A 21,241-nucleotide genomic window follows, 5' to 3' on the forward strand; every position below is an offset into this window, starting at 1 on the left:
GATCTTCTCGCTCGTCAGCCGTGCTTCAAGGCTCGTCAGCCGTGCTCCGATTCTACGTATGCGCTTTCCAACCTCTCCCACATTCAGTCAGCTAGTCAGCTGCCTCCCGTCCGCCAGCATTCCCGGTCCTTCAGTCCCTAATTCAGCTCGCAGAAGCACCTTCGACCATCTTCGCCCTCTTTCAGAACCAGATACCGGGAGTGTCCCTCACCTGCCGGCTGCGCTCCTGTCGACTCCCAGTCATTCCTCACCGATCTAACCACCCTATCAAGCCTGCATTCGGCCTCCATTGATGTCTTTCCCTCATTGATGACGCAGGCGTCCTCTGCTATCCGCCTGGTTCCCCGCTCCGGCTCACCATCGTCAGCTGCTACGGCTCACTGGTGCTGTCAACCTGCAGCCAAGCGCTGGTTGTCTCCACGATCCGCCGTGGCTCCATTGGCGCACGTCGGCTCTTCCTCCTCGTCCCGTCATGGACTCGATCCGTTGCCCCATCTTCTCTACCAGTCCACCTCCAGGAGAAACCGAAATCAGATCACTACGCTCACCTCCGCGTAGCTCAGCTGCGCAGCTGGCTCTTCAGCCTCATCAACCGGGAACTTCGTTCGCCCATCGGGCGTCATCTAAATAAGACCCACTCCTGATTCGTTCATTTGATATGCATCATGTCACCGTCAGCGCACCAGTACCTTTAATTCAGTTTATCTCGCCTCCTATTGCTGGTCAGTTGGCATCTCCAGGGTCTCGAGTAGCTCAATTTGTTAGAAGAGCCGGGGTTCTCACGGCCCCGCCATTTAATGGCGGACGCTCTTTGTCAACCTCATTCCGTTATTTCCCCGCTCAGGCCGCCGTAGCCCTCTCTTTCCTCTGTTGCTTAGCTCGCTCCAAATTCTGTCAGAAGTCCCAGTTTGTATCTCAGCACATTCTGCCCTCCAGCACAGCTGCCGCTGGTCTCCTAATCACAGCACTATATTTCTTTAAGCTTTTTTTTACTAATAGAGAGGATTCTCTTAAAGCTACACATGAAACGCACCTGAAAACAAACGAGTTTGGTGCAATCTTTTAATTACAAATTCCTCTTTTATTGGAGAAGGAAAAAAAAAAGCGGCTCGCGCCCAACAAGTCTCGCAGACTGCACACCCCACCACGCGGCTCACATTCAGCCAATGTCATTCTCTCGACCGACTCGCTTCAGGTCTTCACGGACGCCGCCCCATCCTCTGGTTTTGGGGGCTTTAAAAGGTAAATGGTTGCTGGAAAGTTGCCTTCCTATTTTCCTCAGTCCGAATCCTCTACATTTTATGAAATATTTCCCTTTGCCGTAGCTTGCCGCCTCTGGGGCCATCCTTGGAGCAGAATGCGTTTATTAGTGCGCTGCGATAATATTACCATGGTCCAAGCATTAATAAAGGCCGCCCATCCGTTAGCTCCATTATGCCTTTCATTCGCCGCTGCACATGGCAAGCTGTCAACAACATTTCATCATCTCAGCTCAGCACCGGTTATTACAATGCTATCGCCGACTCTCCGTCCCGTTCTAAGTTTCAGGTTTCGCTGTCCATGTCTTGCTGCCGACGCTCAACCCGAGCTAACGCAAACCTTCGAAGATCTGACGCTTTATAAATGGCTCTCTCCACTCCCTCTCGCGTTCATCACGCCACTACATAAAGTCGGGCTCCACCCCATCTACCCTCTTCACATACTCTCGCCTGGCAAACCTTCACCAAGTTCTGCTCTGCTATCAATTCTTCCCTTTACCCTGGTAGTATATCCACAGTTCTCGCTTTCATCACCTACTGTTTCGACCACCGTCGATTGCTATCCTACATCCGCAGTCCGTTCACGGGCATCAGTTTTCACGTGAAGCTACAGAAACCTAGTTAATCACCTAGCCTCTTCTCGAACTCTGCTGCGAAGCTCCTTCTCAAAGGGATTGCTAGGCACAGCCCCTCTATTCCCGATAGCAGAGACTGATCACACTCCTACTACCTAGGAGTCTCATCACTGCGCTCCGTCCAGAGCTTTCTCCTCCTACACCTAAGCGCTCCTCCATGCGCTTTCCTGCTAGCCTTCCATGGATTTCTTGGGCTGAGTGAGTTCACGTCTGCATCGGAAGTATTCAGTTTGTCATGAGATTTATCTATATCTGATCTAAAATTCTTCGCGGACCACTACAATCCTTCACATCAAACACACCAAAACGAAAGGTTGTGTACTATCGCTATCGCACGCATGATCGGTCCGTTCTGTCCTTTTTGCTCAAATTCACATGTAAAGACATCAACTCTGCCACGAATCCAAATCTCTGTTTCTCACACCTGAATGCTTCGCCGTGACTGCTAACTGGTTCACTCACCACCTCAGACTGACGTTAGCAGCTTGCGGTCTTCCACCTAGTCACTTTTCAGGCCATTCTTTAGAATAGGCGCCGCTACATCTACTGCCGTTCAAGGCGTCCCTTTAGCTTCTCTCCTTCAGCTCGGACGCTTGGCGTCCTCAGCCTTCTCATCTTACATCAGACCCGATCTCTCAATCCTACTCAAAGCTCAACGTTCCATAACTGCAGGTGAGCATCTCGTCATATCTGGTGGTGGAGCGTTCTGCCATTTCTAACATCTCTTTCTGCTAGGAGATCCGGCCGGACCATCGGTCCTCAGCCCTCGGCTCGACAGCAGCCATTCCATCCTCCACAGGTCACCAAGCGGTTCGTGCCTAACAAGTCTATCAGACTGCAGGCCCCCGCCAGCAGCCGCACGCCTAACAAGTCTATCAGACTGCAGGCCCCCGCCAGCAGCGCGCACGCGCCTAACAAGTCTATCAGACTGCAGGCCCCCGCCAACGCGGCACGCGCCTAACAAGTCTATCAGACTGCAGGCCCCCGCCAACGCGGCACGCGCCTAACAAGTCTATCAGACTGCAGGCCCCCGCCAACGCGGCACGCGCCTAACAAGTCTATCAGACTGCAGGCCCCCGCCAACGTAGCTGTGCCTAACAAGTCTTGCAGACTGCAGGCCAGCTAGGCCTCAACCCGGCACCCTCTTTTGGGGGGAAGACTACCCTGAGCTAAACCTGGACCGATCACCTGCCTGGTGATCCTCAGCTCACAAGTCTTCCGCCGGGTTCAGCGCCAAAATTTCGGATCATTAAATCCTCTAACTGTTTCTCTTTCTCTGTGTGAGTCTATCCAGATTGAAATGAAGCCTAGGCGAAAATTCAAGCTGGGAGACAAAACACAGCCGTCCCACATCAGACACTCACCACGCCCCCGCTGCAGCCAATCGGGACAGGTGCGCCGCACCGCTTCAGCCAATCGTCGTTCACGGATCCCTTCAAAGGACAAGCTTTCCCGGATCTTCTCGCTCGTCAGCCGTGCTTCAACCCACCTCCTCCCCATCTCCACCATCATCCCAGGGACATCTTCCTAGCTCCCTCTCTGCTCCTTCGTTCAAGGCTCCGTTCCACCACCAGTATTCGGACCGGGGGGAAGACTACCCTGAGCTAAACCTGGACCGATCACCTGCCTGGTGATCCTCAGCTCACAAGTCTTCCGCCGGGTTCGAGCGCCAAAAATTTCGGATCATTAAATCCTCTAACTGTTTCTCTTTCTCTGTGTGAGTCTATCCAGATTGAAATACCTTCCCTTCCTTTTTAGGTCTTAAAGATCAGAAGTGTTTGGAAATGGGAACAGAGAATAAGGCGAAAAAGAAGTCGAAAAAATAAATTTGTTGTATTCTTCAAATACAATTTGATTCAAATTGAGCTACCTTTATTACAGTGAGTAAAAAGATAATGTCTGGAAAAATAAAAGGTAAAGATATGGTCAAAATAGTGGAAATGTTCTTTCATGTTAACTAACTATTGTGACTCACTTACAGCATGATGCTTGCTATATTGATTGCACATAAATAGGCTCAAGATAAAAGTTGTATCATATCAATGTAAACACAGACTGATGCCAAATAACATTGAAAATACAGCCCATTTGGCCTCTGAAAATGAAGAGGCTGCGTACCAATCATTTTTCTAAACTCTTTTATGCATCTGAAAATACTTCTAAACTGCCAAATCAATCCTTGCTGAGACAAAATGGAAAGTGTAGTAGCCTTGTCTTTATCAGTTGATCAGCAGTGAGCAGAAATAGGTGGGGTAGGGGAAATTGTGTCCTTATCTCAATCATACAGCCGGAAAATCTCTGATTCCAGCTGTTTCTCTGACATCTGATTTAAAGCAATTGTAAAAGAAGAGAAAAAAAATTAAAAAACTGTTTTTAAGAACTTTTGTATACATTGTGTACGTAAATTCTTGTAAGAACTGTCACACAATATTACAAAAACTTACTGATGTTATATTTTTTTTGTAGCAAGAGAGAATATGTTATCCCACAGTTCGTGTAGTTCTGAACCCATCAAAGTCGGCTTGTCTTGCTTTTTTGATGTCAATATGGGCTTGCAAGAATGTGAAACTTAGGTGACAGAATTGCCACTGCAGAGAAGATTACAGGGAGTGAATTCAAGTCTCGGCAAAAAAGGCTTATAATGGAGTTGATGAAAAATAAAAAACGTGTGAATGGAAAAAAAAAACAAGCTTCTATTCATGTTGCTTAATGTGACGTATTTCTAGCAGATGGTGAACAAAGCAGCAGCACTTCAGTTGGTGTTCTACCTGATCATCATTAAACAGAACACTCTGTAGAAACCAAGCTTTATTTTATTGCTGTACTTTGTAATCCACTTAGGAACGCATTGGTTTTTCTCCATGTTAATTATTACAGTCTTATGATAACGATATGCCTAAACATTTTTGTTAATGACACCAGTGGAACAGTATCTATGTGTCAGAGAAAGTTATTTTTACTTTTACAGTCAAATAACCGTGTAAAAGATCTTGTACTTATTTCAGAAATTTTCAAATCTTTTCCCACATGCCCACTTTTTTTTGCATCATTAGCATTTGAGTAGGTCAATTCTTGTAAAAGCCTATTCTGACCAAATTAATGTCTATCTATTATCTTTGCATATACTGAGAGGTGGGCCCCTCTTATCACAGGGCAATCTGGCTAAAAAAGCAATTTTGGGGATGTAATCCTGATCCACAGTCTGAACAGTCATGTTTTTTTCAGACTTAGTTGTACTTAGTTCTGGATATGGCTGTCTGGAGGCAAAGCCTCTGTTTTCATCTTAGGATTCTCTCTAAATATCTGTATTCTGGTTTATTCTGATAGATACTTCTTGGCCTTTTTGCACTGAGGTTTTTTTGTTGTTTTTTTTCAGAAAAAAATAAGATAACTAGCCTGTACAGGTAGGATAGTTGTTGTTTATTGCATATCTTAGCAGCTATTGGGATCAAGCAATTAAACACAATAGATGAGGCCTGACTCTCCAATGTGTGATTACATTTCCAGGGAGGTACACATATGGCTGAGACATATGGCGCAGCAAAGATGCATAAAGCTCTCCAAAAACAACACTACACATCAAAAATAAATTAGATATCAGAATCTTTAATATTTTAAACAGAAAACAATCAACTGGAAATGTACCTTAAACCAGGCGGAGGAAAAAACTAATCTGACTTTATTAAGGCGGGAAAAAAATCAGAAGGAATTAAACTGAATATTAGAATTGGACTGGGAACAAAAAAAAGCAAACAAAAAAAAAAAACTGATACAGCTGTCGGAGTATCTTTTTGCAGCCTTTTGAATACATCAGTTTTTCCTATAGGATGCCAGTCACTGGCTGCTGTATTAAATTTCACCATGCTGTCTTGTTTTCAAAATACTATATTGCCTTCAGTGTGCATTGCCATAATTTTATTCCAGCTCCTCTTTTTTCAGTATGTAAAATACTAGCTGGCTTGTCTAGACCAGTCAGGTGTAAAATTATGACCTAATACCAAATAGCACTCCCAAACTAGCCCTGCTCTTTTAAGGCATTGATTCATCTTGGGCGCCAAAGTTGTGCTGTGGTAAACACTTTTAAATCTTCTAATCTGTCAAGTGTAGCTGCCATGTTTTGTATTTGATTGATCAATAGGATTGATCAACAAGGTCGATCAACAATTTTGATCAACCTCAAACTTGTAGTTCTGTTCCTCAACCAGTTTTGGTTCATAGTGGGGAGCAGTTTTTGCACCCCACTATGATCCCTTAGGATTATTCATCAATTTGAGAAAATCATCAATTTTGATTAAAAATAATTTACTAGCTCCTAATTTACCTCACCCAATAATGAGGAGATGAATAATCTAGCTGAGCTCACTTGTCAGTGACTTGTTGCTAAAGTGCTAAGCACAGATGATGGTCATTTCAGCTCGCTATTGGATGGAGAGGGTGGAACTTAGACTTTTGTTGGTCCTTTTCTTTTCTTTTAAGCCAATGTAAGTAGTTCTGGAACACAAAAATAAACATGGAATAGAATAGAATAGAATAGAATAGAATAGAATAGAATAGAATAGAATAGAATAGAATAGAATAGAATAGAATGGAATAGAATAGAATAGAATAGGCTTTCTTCTCTGGAAAATTAAACAGCTTTTTGTAACTGCAAAAATTGAAAATTATGAATGTAAGCAATGTGTTCAATATATTTTGTCAATCATTTCAGACAGTGAAATCACTTAAATTTGTTACAGTTTGTGTGAAACAGTTTAAGCCTGGGGTTCTTGTAATTCTGATGATTATGGCTTACAGATAATCAAAACAAAAATTCTGTGTCTCAACAAAATTTGAATATAACATAAAGTAAATATGAAAATTATATTTTAAAATGAAATGCCAGGCTTCTGAAAAGAATGTTAATTTCTTTCCATGCAAATGGAATGATAATTATCATTCCATGCAAATGGGCTTCCATTTGGGCTTCCTTTGCATAAATTAATGCATGTGTGGTGTTGGGTAGTGTTAAGTCTTCCGAAACTTTTTTTTGATATTCAAATCTTTCAAAATCCACTTGTATACATTTAGGTCAGACACTGTCTTGTATTAAAAACTAATTTAAAGAACTCCAAATTAATATTTATTTTGTAAGTTTAGCTTTTTAGTAAATCTTCACAAGCTATGAACAGTAATACAGGCTCTCACAGCCTCTGTCACGAAATACTTAAATCCCATTGTAATTTAATTTAACTTCATATTATTATCAGAACATTTTGTGCTGCACCCTAATTGGATTATTTTTCCTCTGATCCCTATTCAAGCCAGTTGACTCATAAATTATGCTAGATTATGACACAAAATTAAACTTTCTTAATAACTGGACAGAACATGGAAAATTACATTCAATTCTTAGGCACCAATTCCCAACTGAAAAGTTGGATACAAAATGACGAAAACTGCTAAATATATGAAAAGGGGTGAAAGTGACCAGCATCTGAAGCTGTCATAATTGTCATTATTTACAAAAGATAAGGGGGAAAAATCGAATATTATTTGTGTATGAAAATGTAAGTATATTTTGTGATCTCATAAGTTATTATTAACTTAAGTAATCGTCTTTGTCATAATTTTTTTTACCCTCTGACACCGTGGTGATTCTAGGACGCTCTTCTTTACAGAATTACTTCCGCTGATTGAAATTTACTAGATTTTAATAATCCTTAAGCCCGTTTATCTTCACTGGTCCTTTGTAGTACTGTGATTCTTTGCATTTTTTTCTATTGTGCTGTGGATTTGCTTTGGTGTTTGGGATTATTGTCTCATTTTATGACCGGATTTCCAGCAAACCTCAGCTGTAAGGCAGATGGCCTCACATTTTAATCTAACCTACAATATAAAAAAAATTATGACCACGGTGCTCCTTACAAATAAGTGCTCATTGTAAAGATTTTTTTTTTATTATTGTCTAACATAAAGTTTAACAATCAATGTCAAACTAGGTAGGCTTGGTTTCAGCTTTAGCTCAAAACTTTATCAAATCGATCAAACTTTATTTGTATAGCACATTTCAGCAGCAAGGCATTTCAAAGTGCTTTACATCAAATCAAACACAGAAACACAATGCAACATAGAATCAACATAGATTATATGTTGATAGAATAATCTTTTAATGCAGTTCCTTCACTGTTGGACGTCAATGTGTGCTTGATAGAATGTGTATTAAAAGAAAAATTAGTGACTTTATTGAAGGTTTTTCATACTACAATTTTTTTGTGTAGGATGAGGAAATTATTAAATAATTCCAAATTATTGTTATATTTAGTCAAATAATTTTCTCCAAATTATAAAGTCAATTATATTTTATTAGCACTGATCAGATTTTTGTGGCCATTCACTGGTTTCTGGAAAAACGGAGAATGGTGATGCTGGTTCTGGTCGAACTATGAAAGAAGATCATTGAAAACATTTTGCCATTCATTACTTTGTCCACATATGTGACTGGGTTTTAAAAATGTTTTAAACTAAAAGCAAAATGATTAATGAGTTCTCATTTGAAATGTTTTGAGCAACAAATCTTTGAGCGTTGTGAGAAGCATGTCTTAATTTCTAAATTCAGCATGTTCCATGGCAGATGTTGAAAGCTCAAAAAGATAAAAACATTCCATGTCAGTCAGCATTTTATGTACTTACTCACAGTACTGCTCTCGCTTCATGGCTCGATATGTTGCAGAAAGTAGTTTCTTTTTAAAAACCTATTACATCCTTGAGCATCTTCTGACTTAACATCTCACAGTTTTTAAAAATATATATTTTAAAACTATTTAGAACCTGCAGATTTAGATTTAAAATAATCTTTTAATTTTACCTACATGTCCTTGCTGACTAGAGGAATTCGACAATATAATGGATTGGCCAGAGTTCACAAAATCCATACACATGCCTACACACGCAAACCCACGCGCACGCCCATGCGCACACACACACACATGCCCACGCACACACACACACATATATATATATATCACAAATCTAAGGAGACTTAAAGTTGAAAGCAGAAATATGCATACACTCTTTAAAGAAACGACACAATTTTTAACTCATTACATGAAATTAAATTAGACTAAACCATTGCTGTTTTGTGTCAATTACAACAAAAATTTCTGCTATTTGTTAAATATCTAATTTTATTTATTTATTTTTACTTTTTTCTGTTTAAAAAGTTTACATGCATTTCCTTACTATTTGACAATATGTTTGATTGTAATTCCTTTTAAAAGAGCATAAATCAGTGTTGGCTCTTCCTGACAGAATGCGTGTAACCGAGTCAGGTTTGCGGGGTATCTTGCTTCGACACACCTGTGCACATCTGCCAACACAATCTTCTATGGGAGTGAGATCAGGGTTGAGTGATGGCTCTAATGTCCTTAAGCCACTTTGTAACTAATTTGGTGATATGCTTTGAGTCATTGCCCATTTGGAAAACCGAAATGTGCCCTAGCTTTAAAATCCTGACTGATGTTTGGAGGTTTTGCTTCAGTATTTCTCTTCCTGATGCTATTAGTTGAAGTGCACTAGTCTGACTCAAAACTCCCACAAAGTGTGGATTACGCTTTTACCTGCTTCAGATAACGTCTTCACAAGATGATTTCCTTTCATCTGAATTTGATGTCCAAATTAGTGCTCTTCCTGATCCAGAGAATGGTTTACCAAAGAACGAACCAGACCAGTAGAGGCACACAATTTTGTTTCTGAAACCTTGGCTGATATCTTGAGATTTTTCCCAAAATGTCACACAAAGAGTCAGAGAGTCATTGCCCTACATACATCTACAGGTTTGCACTAGTTAATCTTAAAAAGTCATGACATGATCATCCTTTCAGATGACCATTTTGTTTAGAAGTATCACAATCTCTCTCTCATCATTTGAGCACTTAGCAAGTAGGTATAATTTTGATAAGTCTAACTATAATTTCTAGCCTTATGAAAAAAAAACAAACATTTAATCTGGTTTAATGTCAGACAATGAGTCAAAAAAAGTTGTCTTTTTGTACAATGGTTGTAAAAAATAAGTTGTTTTTTTTTTTTAAAAAAGCCTATCCTTCAGGTGTAGTAATCCACTCTAATCCACTTTAGATGTAAAGTATCAGTGGGCCCTTTATTACAATGTTTGTGGTAAACTAAATATGTTTGTAAAATAATAAAATCTGTTGTGAATTTCCACAATCATTTAATGAAATAGAGAGTATACAATTTGCCACTTAGGTCGTATTTATTTCTATGTATGTTTGTGACTTGCTAAATGACTTTCCTACTATCTGATTACCTGAGGATGTCACATTTAATGATGCCTGTTTTTTAAAAGTGACCATATTTGCTGATCAAAATTATAAATAATTGCAAAAGACCTATTCTGCCCCACATTTTGAATTGCTTTCTTTCCTCCATCTTATAAATTGTGTGGGTCAGATTTTTATGAAGAGGAGTCTCTTCTGCCTGACACTGCATTGGGTTTCAGCCGCCACTGAAACATTTCTTGAAGGACCCCTTTTTAAGTCGGTCATCTAATCTTGTTAACGTGGACTAAGCCTTCTCCTGAGTGGATTTGACCATACAGAATTACCGTGTCACAACCAATCTAATGACCATTTGAAAGAAACGAGCAATCCGTAATCACATCAAAATTCTCAAAAGTATAATCCAGTTAAAAGTTTTCTTTTTGGATATTGAGAAAAAAAATACAGATATATTTTGAGGGAATAAAAGGCATGATCATAAAATGAAATTGAGTTACATTTATCTAAAATCCACAACTAAACTTTACCAAAAATAAACCAATATGTCCATAAGTGTCAGCACTATGCTGGAGTAAAAAAAGACAAAACTCACATTCACAACTAAATGTACTTCAGTTCATCAGCCCTGGGGGGTTTCCTGCCCTCTGCTTTCTATGTGTGCGTGTGTGCGCGCGTGTTCGTGTGTATGTTGTAGGTCTGTGGACAGAGATCCAGGTTGTAAATAGGCAGCTGACTCACCCAGAGGCTGTTTGGTGATGGTGTGTGGCTTGTTGTCTGTCCTCAGGGGAGCTCTCTACTCTACTTACGCGATGGGGGTGGTGGGGTGTCTAGTCTGGGCTGACTGTGACTTTCATACGCCTTCAGACAGCAGTTTTAGTTTGTAATACCACTGTGCTCAAGTTAAATGGGAGTAGAGTGAATGTGTTAGGGCAGGTATGGTGTGATGAATACATGCATCGGCCATACAAGTGTCAAGGTGGACCAAGGTTTTAGGCGGTTAGCTTCCAAATGGCTAACAGTTTGAGTCATGCCGTTACTACAGTATAAGTTCTTTCATTGAACTGCCAGAGTTTTAAAGTAATCCAGCACATTCTGGTGGTCTGGTGGTGAATTAACAAGAAAACAATGTATCTTACTTTTGAACATGTCCTTTGAAATTTAGCTTCAAGCTGCTCTATTACCTTACAATGCACAGTGTAATTTATCCAAATAAAAAATAAATAGCAATTCCTGTGTTTTACTGTGTATGTTTGAGATTCTCCTTTGCTCAGTACTTGTGCTTAATTCAAGAAGAAACACATTTTTAATAAATCACCTTACATGTTCTCTTTCAAAATACTTAGGTAGATCCTCCTCAACTCCACCCAAAAATTATTTAATTAAACTTTGTTTAAAACAAACAAAACTGAGATCAACTCATCTGTTTGTCAGCTGACAGCATCTCCAGCTAAGACAGGCTGAGCTAACTTCACTTCTGTCACTAAGTTACGGAGATCTATCCAAATGGTCTGCCGCAGCATCCTCTGTCACTTTGCTTTTCCCATAACGACTCTGAAACGAATGAGCACCGGCTGGCTGCTTTGTGTTTTGTTTTCACTGTCTGTGCAAGCTCCCTGTTTAAACAACACAGAAATTGGTCCGCTCACCGGCCTGGTGCTGTCTGCCGTTTGCTCAGTGCCTATTTCTCCAGAGTCTCTCTGAGCCTGAATTTGAATTAAGTCCTCTGTTCACTTTTTTTCTGGTCTAATTTGCCATCATCTTGGAGGATGTTCCTGATCTCTTTCAAGTAGCTGTAATATTGTAATCATTAGCTATTGGCATAAATGACATATTAATGTGCTCAGTGTCACACTGTGTTTTTCTCTTTTTGCTGTAATCATTGCAAATAGTACTATTATAAATTCATAGTGGGACTGAAATAATGATTTAACGGTGTAGGTGGGTAGGCTTGTATTTGCCCTCTGGTGCTGTGTGGTGGGTTTGATATGCCCAGATGTTAGCAGAGAAAAGAAAGAAATGCTAATTACTACTCATATCTTCAGGCATTGCACGAAGAAACTCACAATCCGTCTCCTAGATTCAGCTCCCAGTTTGAAAACTGCTAATCTTTTCTAATCTGTTTTCATCAGTTTTTCTTTCCTATCTTCTAATTTGGCTTAACATGTCGAGTCCATGGCAACAGAGGTATTGTTACTGTTTTACCATTGAATTAATTGATCTTACTAAATGTGTAGTTCAGAAAATTTCTAAACTCTAATTTATTGTTTCATGGAATTAGTATTTTTGGTAATTCTTTATTTGACGGTGTGTGCATAAGACTGACATGACACTGTCATAACCATGACATAACCCCTGTCATGAACATGAAGGAGTCTGTGAATGTCTATGACTGTTGTCATGAAGTATCATTTGGTAAATAATGACACTTTTAATGCAAAGTTGCTTTAAAAGTTGCATTGAAAGTCCATTAAAAGTGCCAACTTTGCATTATTTTGTAAATAATGTCACTTTAATGCAAAGTTGGCACTTATAATGGACTTATACATTTCTCTATTTATATTGTTTTTGCTTGATTGATTAACCTAGAGAAATATTTGTTAATAAAAAAATCAAAAACAAATATAAGCTTACAATTTTTATCACAAACAACAAATTAACTCCAAAAACGTTTGAGACACATATATAATGAATAAAATGAAGCCAATTAGTCATGACTTTAAAAATAAAAGGCCAGAATATTCAGCATGTTGTGTATCATGTATCATGAGATTGAACAGGAAGTGATGAAAAAGGCCTTATTTAAGTCACAAGAGAAACCGCAAAGGGATATAAAACAATCTATTGTGCCATTTACTTAAAATATGATCATGAAGACTGTAACATTTCTATGTGATAGAATACATTTCACCAACATGAAGTCTGCCCATTATCACACAGGTACAGTCTTAATTAATCATATACGGGTCCAGATTCCCTGTGAAAACATTTGTCCAATTTAGTCATAAAATAATGTACTAGATAGGTAATGTGTCAAACTCTGTAGAGTGGGTGGGCAGCTTGATAAACCTATGATGACGTTGTCTCTTTTGTGACCTCATTAGTTGCAGCTATCACTCATGCATCCCTGCAGATCTTTGAAACCCTCTGTGTGTCTTCAGACTTAAATTATTCCCAAACTTTAGACACTAAAGCATTTTCCTTACAACAGTTGATGCTATAAAGTTTTAAAACTCAAACAATTTATAAAACTTTCAAATCAGTAAAAGCATTGATATTGATGGATTATTGTACACAGTATAATCAGTTATGAGAACCGGTCGCAGCAACCCTACTTCCTTATGGTCGTACATGAAAAACTGTAGCTACCCTTCCAGGTTTTGAGTCAATAATCTGATCGGTTTCTGTGTTCATAATGCATTACAGCGTGCAGTCCAAACAGATATAAGAGCACCGGTAAGCTGTTGTATTGAGACACGATGCAGAGTCCAGGCCTCTTGGGACTCCACGCTCTTTGTTCCAATTTCCTCTACAGCAATCCAGGGCAGAGTTAAGGCGCTGTACTTTTCTGATTTACCTAAGCACATGCGGTCACAGCTGAAAGGCTGCAGAGCGGGTGGAGGAGACTGTCTGCGGTGCAGGTGATTTGTCATCAGATGAGGTTCATTATGGCTGACAGTGTGTTGTTGGGCCAACCACTGATGTGGAAAAGGGTCATGAATCAGCCACATTCCAAGGATGATTCTGGTAATATTGGTGATATTGCTTATTGATCCCATAGAAGGGTTATGGATGTTATTAAATTCACAGCAGTTCTAAATAAATACTGATTTCTCTTTCAGTCAGTGAGTGAAAGTTGAAAAATGAGATTCGATGCACTTAATAGGTCCACTTTCTAGTTTAAAATTAAAATTCTAAAAATAATATTAAAGGGGGTAAGTTATGAAAACATTTAAGTTTTTGAGCTTTCCGTCATGTTATGATGTTACTCCCTTATCAAAAATATACGTAGAGTATTTCTTTGATTCTTTCATGCGTGTTTGAGGAATCCTTTAATCTCTTGTAGAAGCACTACAAGGTGCCTAAACAGTGACAATTGTTCATACAAAGTGTTGCCTCTTTACTCAAAGCTCCTTTTGGAGCTGCAGTCTTCAGCCGATCTCCTGCCCCACACAGCTCCCTCTCCCTCTACTCCTCCGCAAAGCTCCACCAGACAAGCAGCAGCAATTAGCAAACACCTGGTGGAACTGCGTGCCTTCTGAACTTAACATACAAACTACTTCTCAGTCCAACATTTCTAGAAATGGTTGTAAATTCCACAATGAAGTAATGTTGCAATGATGTCGCATTGAGACAGAGTGTCGAAAAGAGCAGGAGCTTCTGAAAGAGACAGGCCCAATTTTAAGGCGTGAAATTGCAAAGTCAAATTTTTTTTAAGTAATGTTTGATACAGAATTTTCATAACTGAAAATAACATACTTGATTTTGCTTGAAAATACTTACTGCCGCCCTCTTAACATAATAAATACTTTAGTGTGATGCTATATGAGTTATGAAAGCCCACTCCTTAAAATCCAGCTTATCCAAAATGTAAGCTGGTTGACCTAATTTCTGCCATTGCCATCATACTCTGAAATGGACAAACTTAGATTAGACTAAACTCATTCAATTACATTTAAATGTGTCAATATCTGGAAACAGTGTTTAATATGTAGCTTAAATCTTAAAAATATTCTGAATTTTTATAACAAAAATTGTGTTCTATGATCAGATATACTTCAAACAGCCGTAACGTAATATGATGCAGATATTGGGGGAGGCAGCGAGGCAAATAAGGCCAGGGCCATGAATTAATGTTTGCAGACAGGTTGTTTCAGAACGTCAAGTTTCCTTCCATAGCCCATTGACATGTGTGTTCTGTGAGTCGGTGACTCCAAATTGCCTAAAAGTGTGAAAGTAGGTGTGAATGTGTTTGTCCGTCTGTACGTATCAGCTCTGGGACAGACTGGCAACATGTCCACACTGCAGCTCACCTCTCACCTGGTGGCTTCTGGGATATATTCCAGGCACACATGATCTTTAACAGCTCAGTTAAGGAAACATGCCATTTTTAATTATAAAAGAATATGAAATATGTGCACAAAATTACAAAAAAATATTAAAGAAATTACTTAACAGTGACACCTATTTTTGTGGGGTTTGAGATGAAAATATTAAAGTAAATACACAACAGTTTATTGTATTTACTCAAAAAGTTTAAAACAAAATGTATAAAACCTAGTTATTTTAAATCAAAACATTTATATATATATATATATATATATATATATATATATATATATATATATATATATATATATATATATATATATATATATATATATATATATATATATATATATATATACACACACACACAAATAGCATTGCTGCCAAGAAGCAGGAGGGTACTCGGTTAAAATCCCAGCCTGGAGTTTTTGTTTACATGTTCTCTTTGTTTCTATGTGGCTTCTATCTGGGTACTCCAGTTGTTAAATTAACTGGTCTATCTAAATTGACTTCCGGTCTGAGTGTGTTCTGTCTATCTCTAACAGCTAATTAATTAACTGGATAGTTGGGGCAGAGAAACACCGCAGATTAGTTGTCTTACTGTACAAAGTGTAGCTTTAAAATCTCACTATTCAACTAGGTACAATAGGTGGTGCTCCTTTATAGTTCAGGCATATATTTGGATTTGCCCTTTTTCCAACCATGAAGTCAATCTCCTCAATTCTTATTTTAAACACCAAATCTTGTAACAAAAAAAATAAAATAAAATTGCTTGCATTCAACAATTACAAGCAGCCGATAAGTCCATTCCTCCTTTACCACCCTTAAGACACAGTCTGGGCAGTTTCTAGAAGATGTAACATTTTGCAATAAATGACTTCTGTGCAGATGCCTTTAAGAAAGAAAGCATTTTAAACAATACAAGCTGCTCTTCTGTTTTGTGGAGCACCCCTTGTACCACATGCGGACCATACTGACGGGATCTGCTTCATCATTTTTACTGCCAGATCCTGTTTACGAGACCAAAAATGAAAGACATACATTTTTTAATTGGCTTCACATGATGAAAGTCCGTGCTTTTTGCTGAAAAATGGTTTGTCTTTGTAAGAAAAGAAAAACTGTTTGTACTCATCTTTTATCCAACTGACCAGCAGTGTAGAGCAATGTGTAGCAATGGGGGAGTGCAGTGCAATTCTTCAAATAGGTTGAAAAATAAATAAATAAACAGAACCTCAACCTGTAAGAATGACAAAAAAAAGTTTAGTGGTTTGAGAAAACCCTCTAAAATCTATGCATGCCTTCATCCAAGTAACCTTAAGCCTGAGATGTATTATTCCATTGTGTTTGCATGTAATCAGTCACAGTCATTCCTTGTCATTTAGCTTAACTGATAATCAAATAAATAAGAAAGAAAATATGTTCACTCAGTTTGGGCAAATATGTTGGAGTGTTGCCACAGACTAAATGGTTTAATGATTTCTCTCCATGTTATTCATTTATTTGTACTGCGCTGTCTTTTTGGATGATTGTTTACTTTTACATGGGAATGCACAAAACATCAACACTACTGAGTTTGTTGATAAAATGTGTTTTACTTGCACAATGACTAACCTTTTCTTTTTCTTCCTATCAATGATTTTGAGGCATGCTTCTTTATGTTTTGCCCTTAATAATCTTCTCTTCTTTATATGTACTTTAACTCTGCTTTATGTCCTTCTCTATCCCTTGCCCGTCTCATGCCTTTTTACTCGTCCAGCAAGATCTTGAGAAACTCACCCATTCATGTATCTTTAGTCGCATTGATTACTGCAACAATGTCTTCAAAGATCTGTCTAAAAAGTCAATCAGGCAGTTGCATCTGATCTAGAACGCTGATGCTCACTAAAATTAGGAAACTAGAGCTCATCACCTCAGTTCTAAAGTTCTTACACGGGCTCCCTGTAGCTCAGAGAATAGATAAAATACTTTTGTTTATAAATCACTGAATGGCTTGGCACTAAAATACATTAAAGACCAGTTGTTTTATCAACCTTCCAGACAATTCAACTCTTCTGGTTCAAATATACTCTGCATTCCCAGAGTCAGAACCAGTAACTGGTTACTGTATTTTGTTTTTATCATGTAAAACACTTAGAACTGCCTTGTTGCTGAAATGTGCTATACTAATAAACTTGACTTGACTTGACTGGACTAACCCTCTTCACCCCTTTCTTTTCCTGCCATCTCAAAACACCCTTTTTTCTCCAGCTGGGTTTGTGAAGTCGCCACTGTCTGAGACTAAGCTTACCGGGGATACCTTTGAGCTGTACTGCGAGGTGGTCGGTAACCCCACTCCAGAGATCCAGTGGTGGTACGCTGAAGTCAACCGGGCCGACTCCTTCAAGCAGCTTTGGGACGGAGCCCGCAAGCGCCGGGTGTCCATCAACACAGCCTACGGCACTAATGGGGTCAGTGTGCTCGGCATCACACGCCTCACACTGGAGGACTCGGGGACCTATGAATGCAGGGCAAGCAACGACCCCAGGCGCAATGATCTCCGACAAAACCCAGCTATCACCTGGATCCGCGCCCAGGCCACCATATCAGTGCTACAGAGTGAGTGATCTATGTGCTGTAGTACCTAAATGATGAACAAACCCTGTCAAACCCTTTCCAATCTCAAAGGAGCCCAGCCACAGTACTGAATAAATTACTGTTCTTCAGTAATTTTCTAAATCCTTCATGCCAGTGGTTGCATTTTATGTCAGTTTCTGGATACAGTTTGGTTATACGTTAATGTTTTCTTAGTGAGTTCCCAAAATTCCCCTGAGAATTTAGATGACCACAAACCCAAGAACTACAACTAGTCTTTTTCTAGCCTTGTTCTGTCTTCTCTTCCACCAAATCCTTATTTCTCTTCTGCCATGTGTCCTTTTCCAACATTCCTCTTATATTGTTTTTCTCTGTATTCCGATTTCATCCTGTTTTCAATTCCTAGATTCATTTGTGATCTTGCTTTCCCATCACGCTGTGCCTCTTTTATTGGGTTGATTGTTTTATTTACTTCAAAGCATCGCCTGCTAGCTAAATGCAGTGGAAACCTAGTGGTGCTTTGAAGTAATAGAGCTTTTGATTTAGCTTTTTCACTCTGGGCATAGTGTAAATGGGACTATAAGAAGACACAAGGAGGGGATCCATTCGGGTGTGAAACAGTGATTCCTGCTGTCAACGACTTCCTGATAAAAGGAAACATTTACTGCTTTCAAATTTATGTGTGGTAATCCAATAAAGGTACGACCACATGGGCCCCTGGAGTGTCTCATTTCTTGTTGAAGATGAAATTTTTGCTTCAACACAACAGTGTCTTTGGGTCTGTCGGTGCTGTTCGTTACCTTGTGCCTTCTCACCCATTAAGTGTGTGACTGTGAATCAGTAATGACATTATATCCCCTAACCTTCAGCTCTACACACACACGTATTCAGCTGGACCCTACTAATCTTTGCGTGCTTCAGTGCTCTGCCCACTGGAGCACAGGGAAATGTGGAATGTTGTTAGTCATAGTGAAGCTTTGAGAAGTTTAGAGGAGTCTGGTCTGTGCTGATTTTGGGTAAAATTTCATATTTTTTGAGTTCTGTGTTATTTAATGTTTGGCTAATGCAACTACATTTGTCTCATTTACATATTACATAATTCATCTCTATTCTGAATTTACTCCCTCACACAATGGAATTTGTCATTACTGAGAAACAAATGTTTGAATCTACATGCGATAAGCAAATTATTCCATGTATATTACAAGCTATCATCCTTTTGTCTCTTTTTCCATCTGTATTTTCATCACATAATATTTTGAATGTGAACCACTCTTTACCAGAAATCATCATATGGATATATAAACTCTACAAAGGTTTGTAATAGAAATGTGAAACTTAGCATTTTCAAGTAAGCGTAATTCCTGTTGATTCTATCTGAAATAAATCTGCATAAATATGTTTTGTTTGATCTATGAGTTTTGGTACCCAAAGTTTTTATAGTCAAAGAATATAGCATGAGATGAAATATAAAAAAAATTACTTTATGAAACATAAGCCTATAGCAACCATGTATTACAGCTAATTATCAGCTGTTTGCATAAAACAAGCTGCTATTTTGATCAAAACAACATGTAGTAACATGAGTATTAATTTCACAAAATAATCAAAAATAATAGCTTTATTAGAGCTGAATCTTCCAGACAAATGTAGATTTCTGCATGTATTCACAAACTGAAGCTAGACTAAAAGTACTTATGTTATGGATTTGCCTTCTGAAATGCCTTGATTCTTCTTACCATTCATGAATCCAAGTATTAGATTAAAAGATTTTGGTCCATATTGACATTATAGCAACACACAGCTCCATGCATCTTATGAATTTCCTGTTCCATAAAATTCCAATTGAGCTTGGCTGGTGTTAGATCTGCTGAATCTGGAGGCCATTTGTGACATGGTGCACAATCCTGCTGGAAGTAGCTGTTAGAAGATGGGTATGCTATGATGATAAAGGGATGGGCAAAGTCAGCAATAACATGCAGATTGGTTGTGATTTTTAAACAACTCACAACTGGAGCTAACTGGTATAAAGTGTCAAGAAAATATCTACAACACAACCACCAAACTGAACTGTTGATACAAAACAGGATGGATTATCAACCAAAACTAATCTGACATCTAAAAGTCACAATCGAAGAGTTGATTGTAATGCTATTGAGGTCTTTCTACCATTTGGAACCAGCTCACCAATTCCCCGTTTGCACCAACAAGGCATTTCATCTTCACAACTGCCACTTTAGATATATTCAAATCATTCACCAAAACTTGATATGCTGCAATCTTCCCCACTTTTAAATGCAGTGAGCTGCTGCCATGTGATTGGCAGTTCTGCAGTTCGTGTTAACAAGCAAGTGAAAAGAGGTATCTGGTTGCTGAGTGTATTTGACAATCACTGGAACATCTCTTTGAGTGCAAGTATTCACCACAAAGCAAGAGAAAATCATCTTGATCTCTACTTTTGCAGAGCCACATGCCTTAACTACATCCAGATATGGTCACATATGGGAAAGTTACCCCACTTATAGCAGCAACAGCGTGTCCTACAAACAACCTTCCATTACAATTGCCAGTGGACCACTCTGCCACGTTGCTAAATGTTAATTTATGTACCTCACGTTTTGTGTGTACGCATGTCTCAAAGATACTATTTATAGCACATGTGGCTCTCCTTTGTAAGAGAGAGTGAAGGGGGAGGGGAGTTGCATCCCCTCAGCTATTTAGTATCCGAATGTACAGGAAGAGGGTGAAGTGAATGCTAAAAGAAGTCATTTGTCAGTCTCGCTAGTTCCTCCTGTAGCCTCCCATTTGTTCTCTTTTGCTTTGCTCGTGGCTCTGCAGCAGCAGCCAGTAGTGGGATTATGATGCTTCTCCTCTCTGCTCCTCCCCTCGGGAGCTCCGTTGTTGCTATGGTTGGCCCGCCCTGAAGAAGGGGGAGGGGCAGTGCGGAGGAGGCCTCCTGCTCACAACTCAAGGCAGAGCAAAGGGCACCTTGCTCTCAGATGACACCCTTTGCTGTGATAAACCCTGGTATTGTTTCATAACCAGCCTGGATAGCAGTGTAGATGTCACTATGTTTACATGTTAATGTGGATCCTGAATAAAACGAATCAATAACGAAGGAGCCACATATATGCATCTAAACTTGTGTTTTAAAAATGTACTTTATGAAAGATTGTTGATCAGATTACCCTGATTATCTTTTCTAACATATTTTTTGAAATGCAGCTTAATCAGCACACAACATCTTCAGCTTCTGTGGCTGAGTTGACTAAAAAGCAAGTGTTGGGTTGGTATCAGGAAAGACAAGCATTTAATATAGCGGTTACAAATGAAACTAAATGAGTAAACAAGTGTCTTATTACAGAGTTGCAATTGATTTTTATCATGGATGTAGGCATGAGCCTGATAATAAAATTATGTGGCATCATTGCCTTGATGGTGTGATCGTTACACACAG

General features: G+C 39.0%; 1 protein-coding gene across 6 annotated transcripts in view; it reads left to right on the forward strand.

Moving 5' to 3' along the window:
* The window catches only part of LOC122819640 (neuroplastin-like), a 42,547-nt gene that overhangs the window by 6,691 nt on the left and 14,615 nt on the right, over positions 1–21,241 (forward strand). For 5 of the 6 annotated variants that reach the window (XR_006368645.1, XM_044096546.1, XM_044096530.1 and 2 more), the window contains exon 2: positions 17,461–17,808. The exons of the other annotated variant lie outside the window; for it this stretch is intronic. Coding sequence is in view for 4 of the 5 variants with exons in the window: in XM_044096546.1 (XP_043952481.1) it covers positions 17,461–17,808 (348 nt within the window). In the remaining variant the exon portion in view is untranslated. The remainder of the gene's footprint in view (positions 1–17,460; positions 17,809–21,241) is intronic. 6 annotated transcript variants of the gene reach the window in all.

Source organism: Gambusia affinis, linkage group LG02 (assembly GCF_019740435.1).
Source record: "Gambusia affinis linkage group LG02, SWU_Gaff_1.0, whole genome shotgun sequence".
Lineage (NCBI taxonomy): Eukaryota > Metazoa > Chordata > Actinopteri > Cyprinodontiformes > Poeciliidae > Gambusia > Gambusia affinis.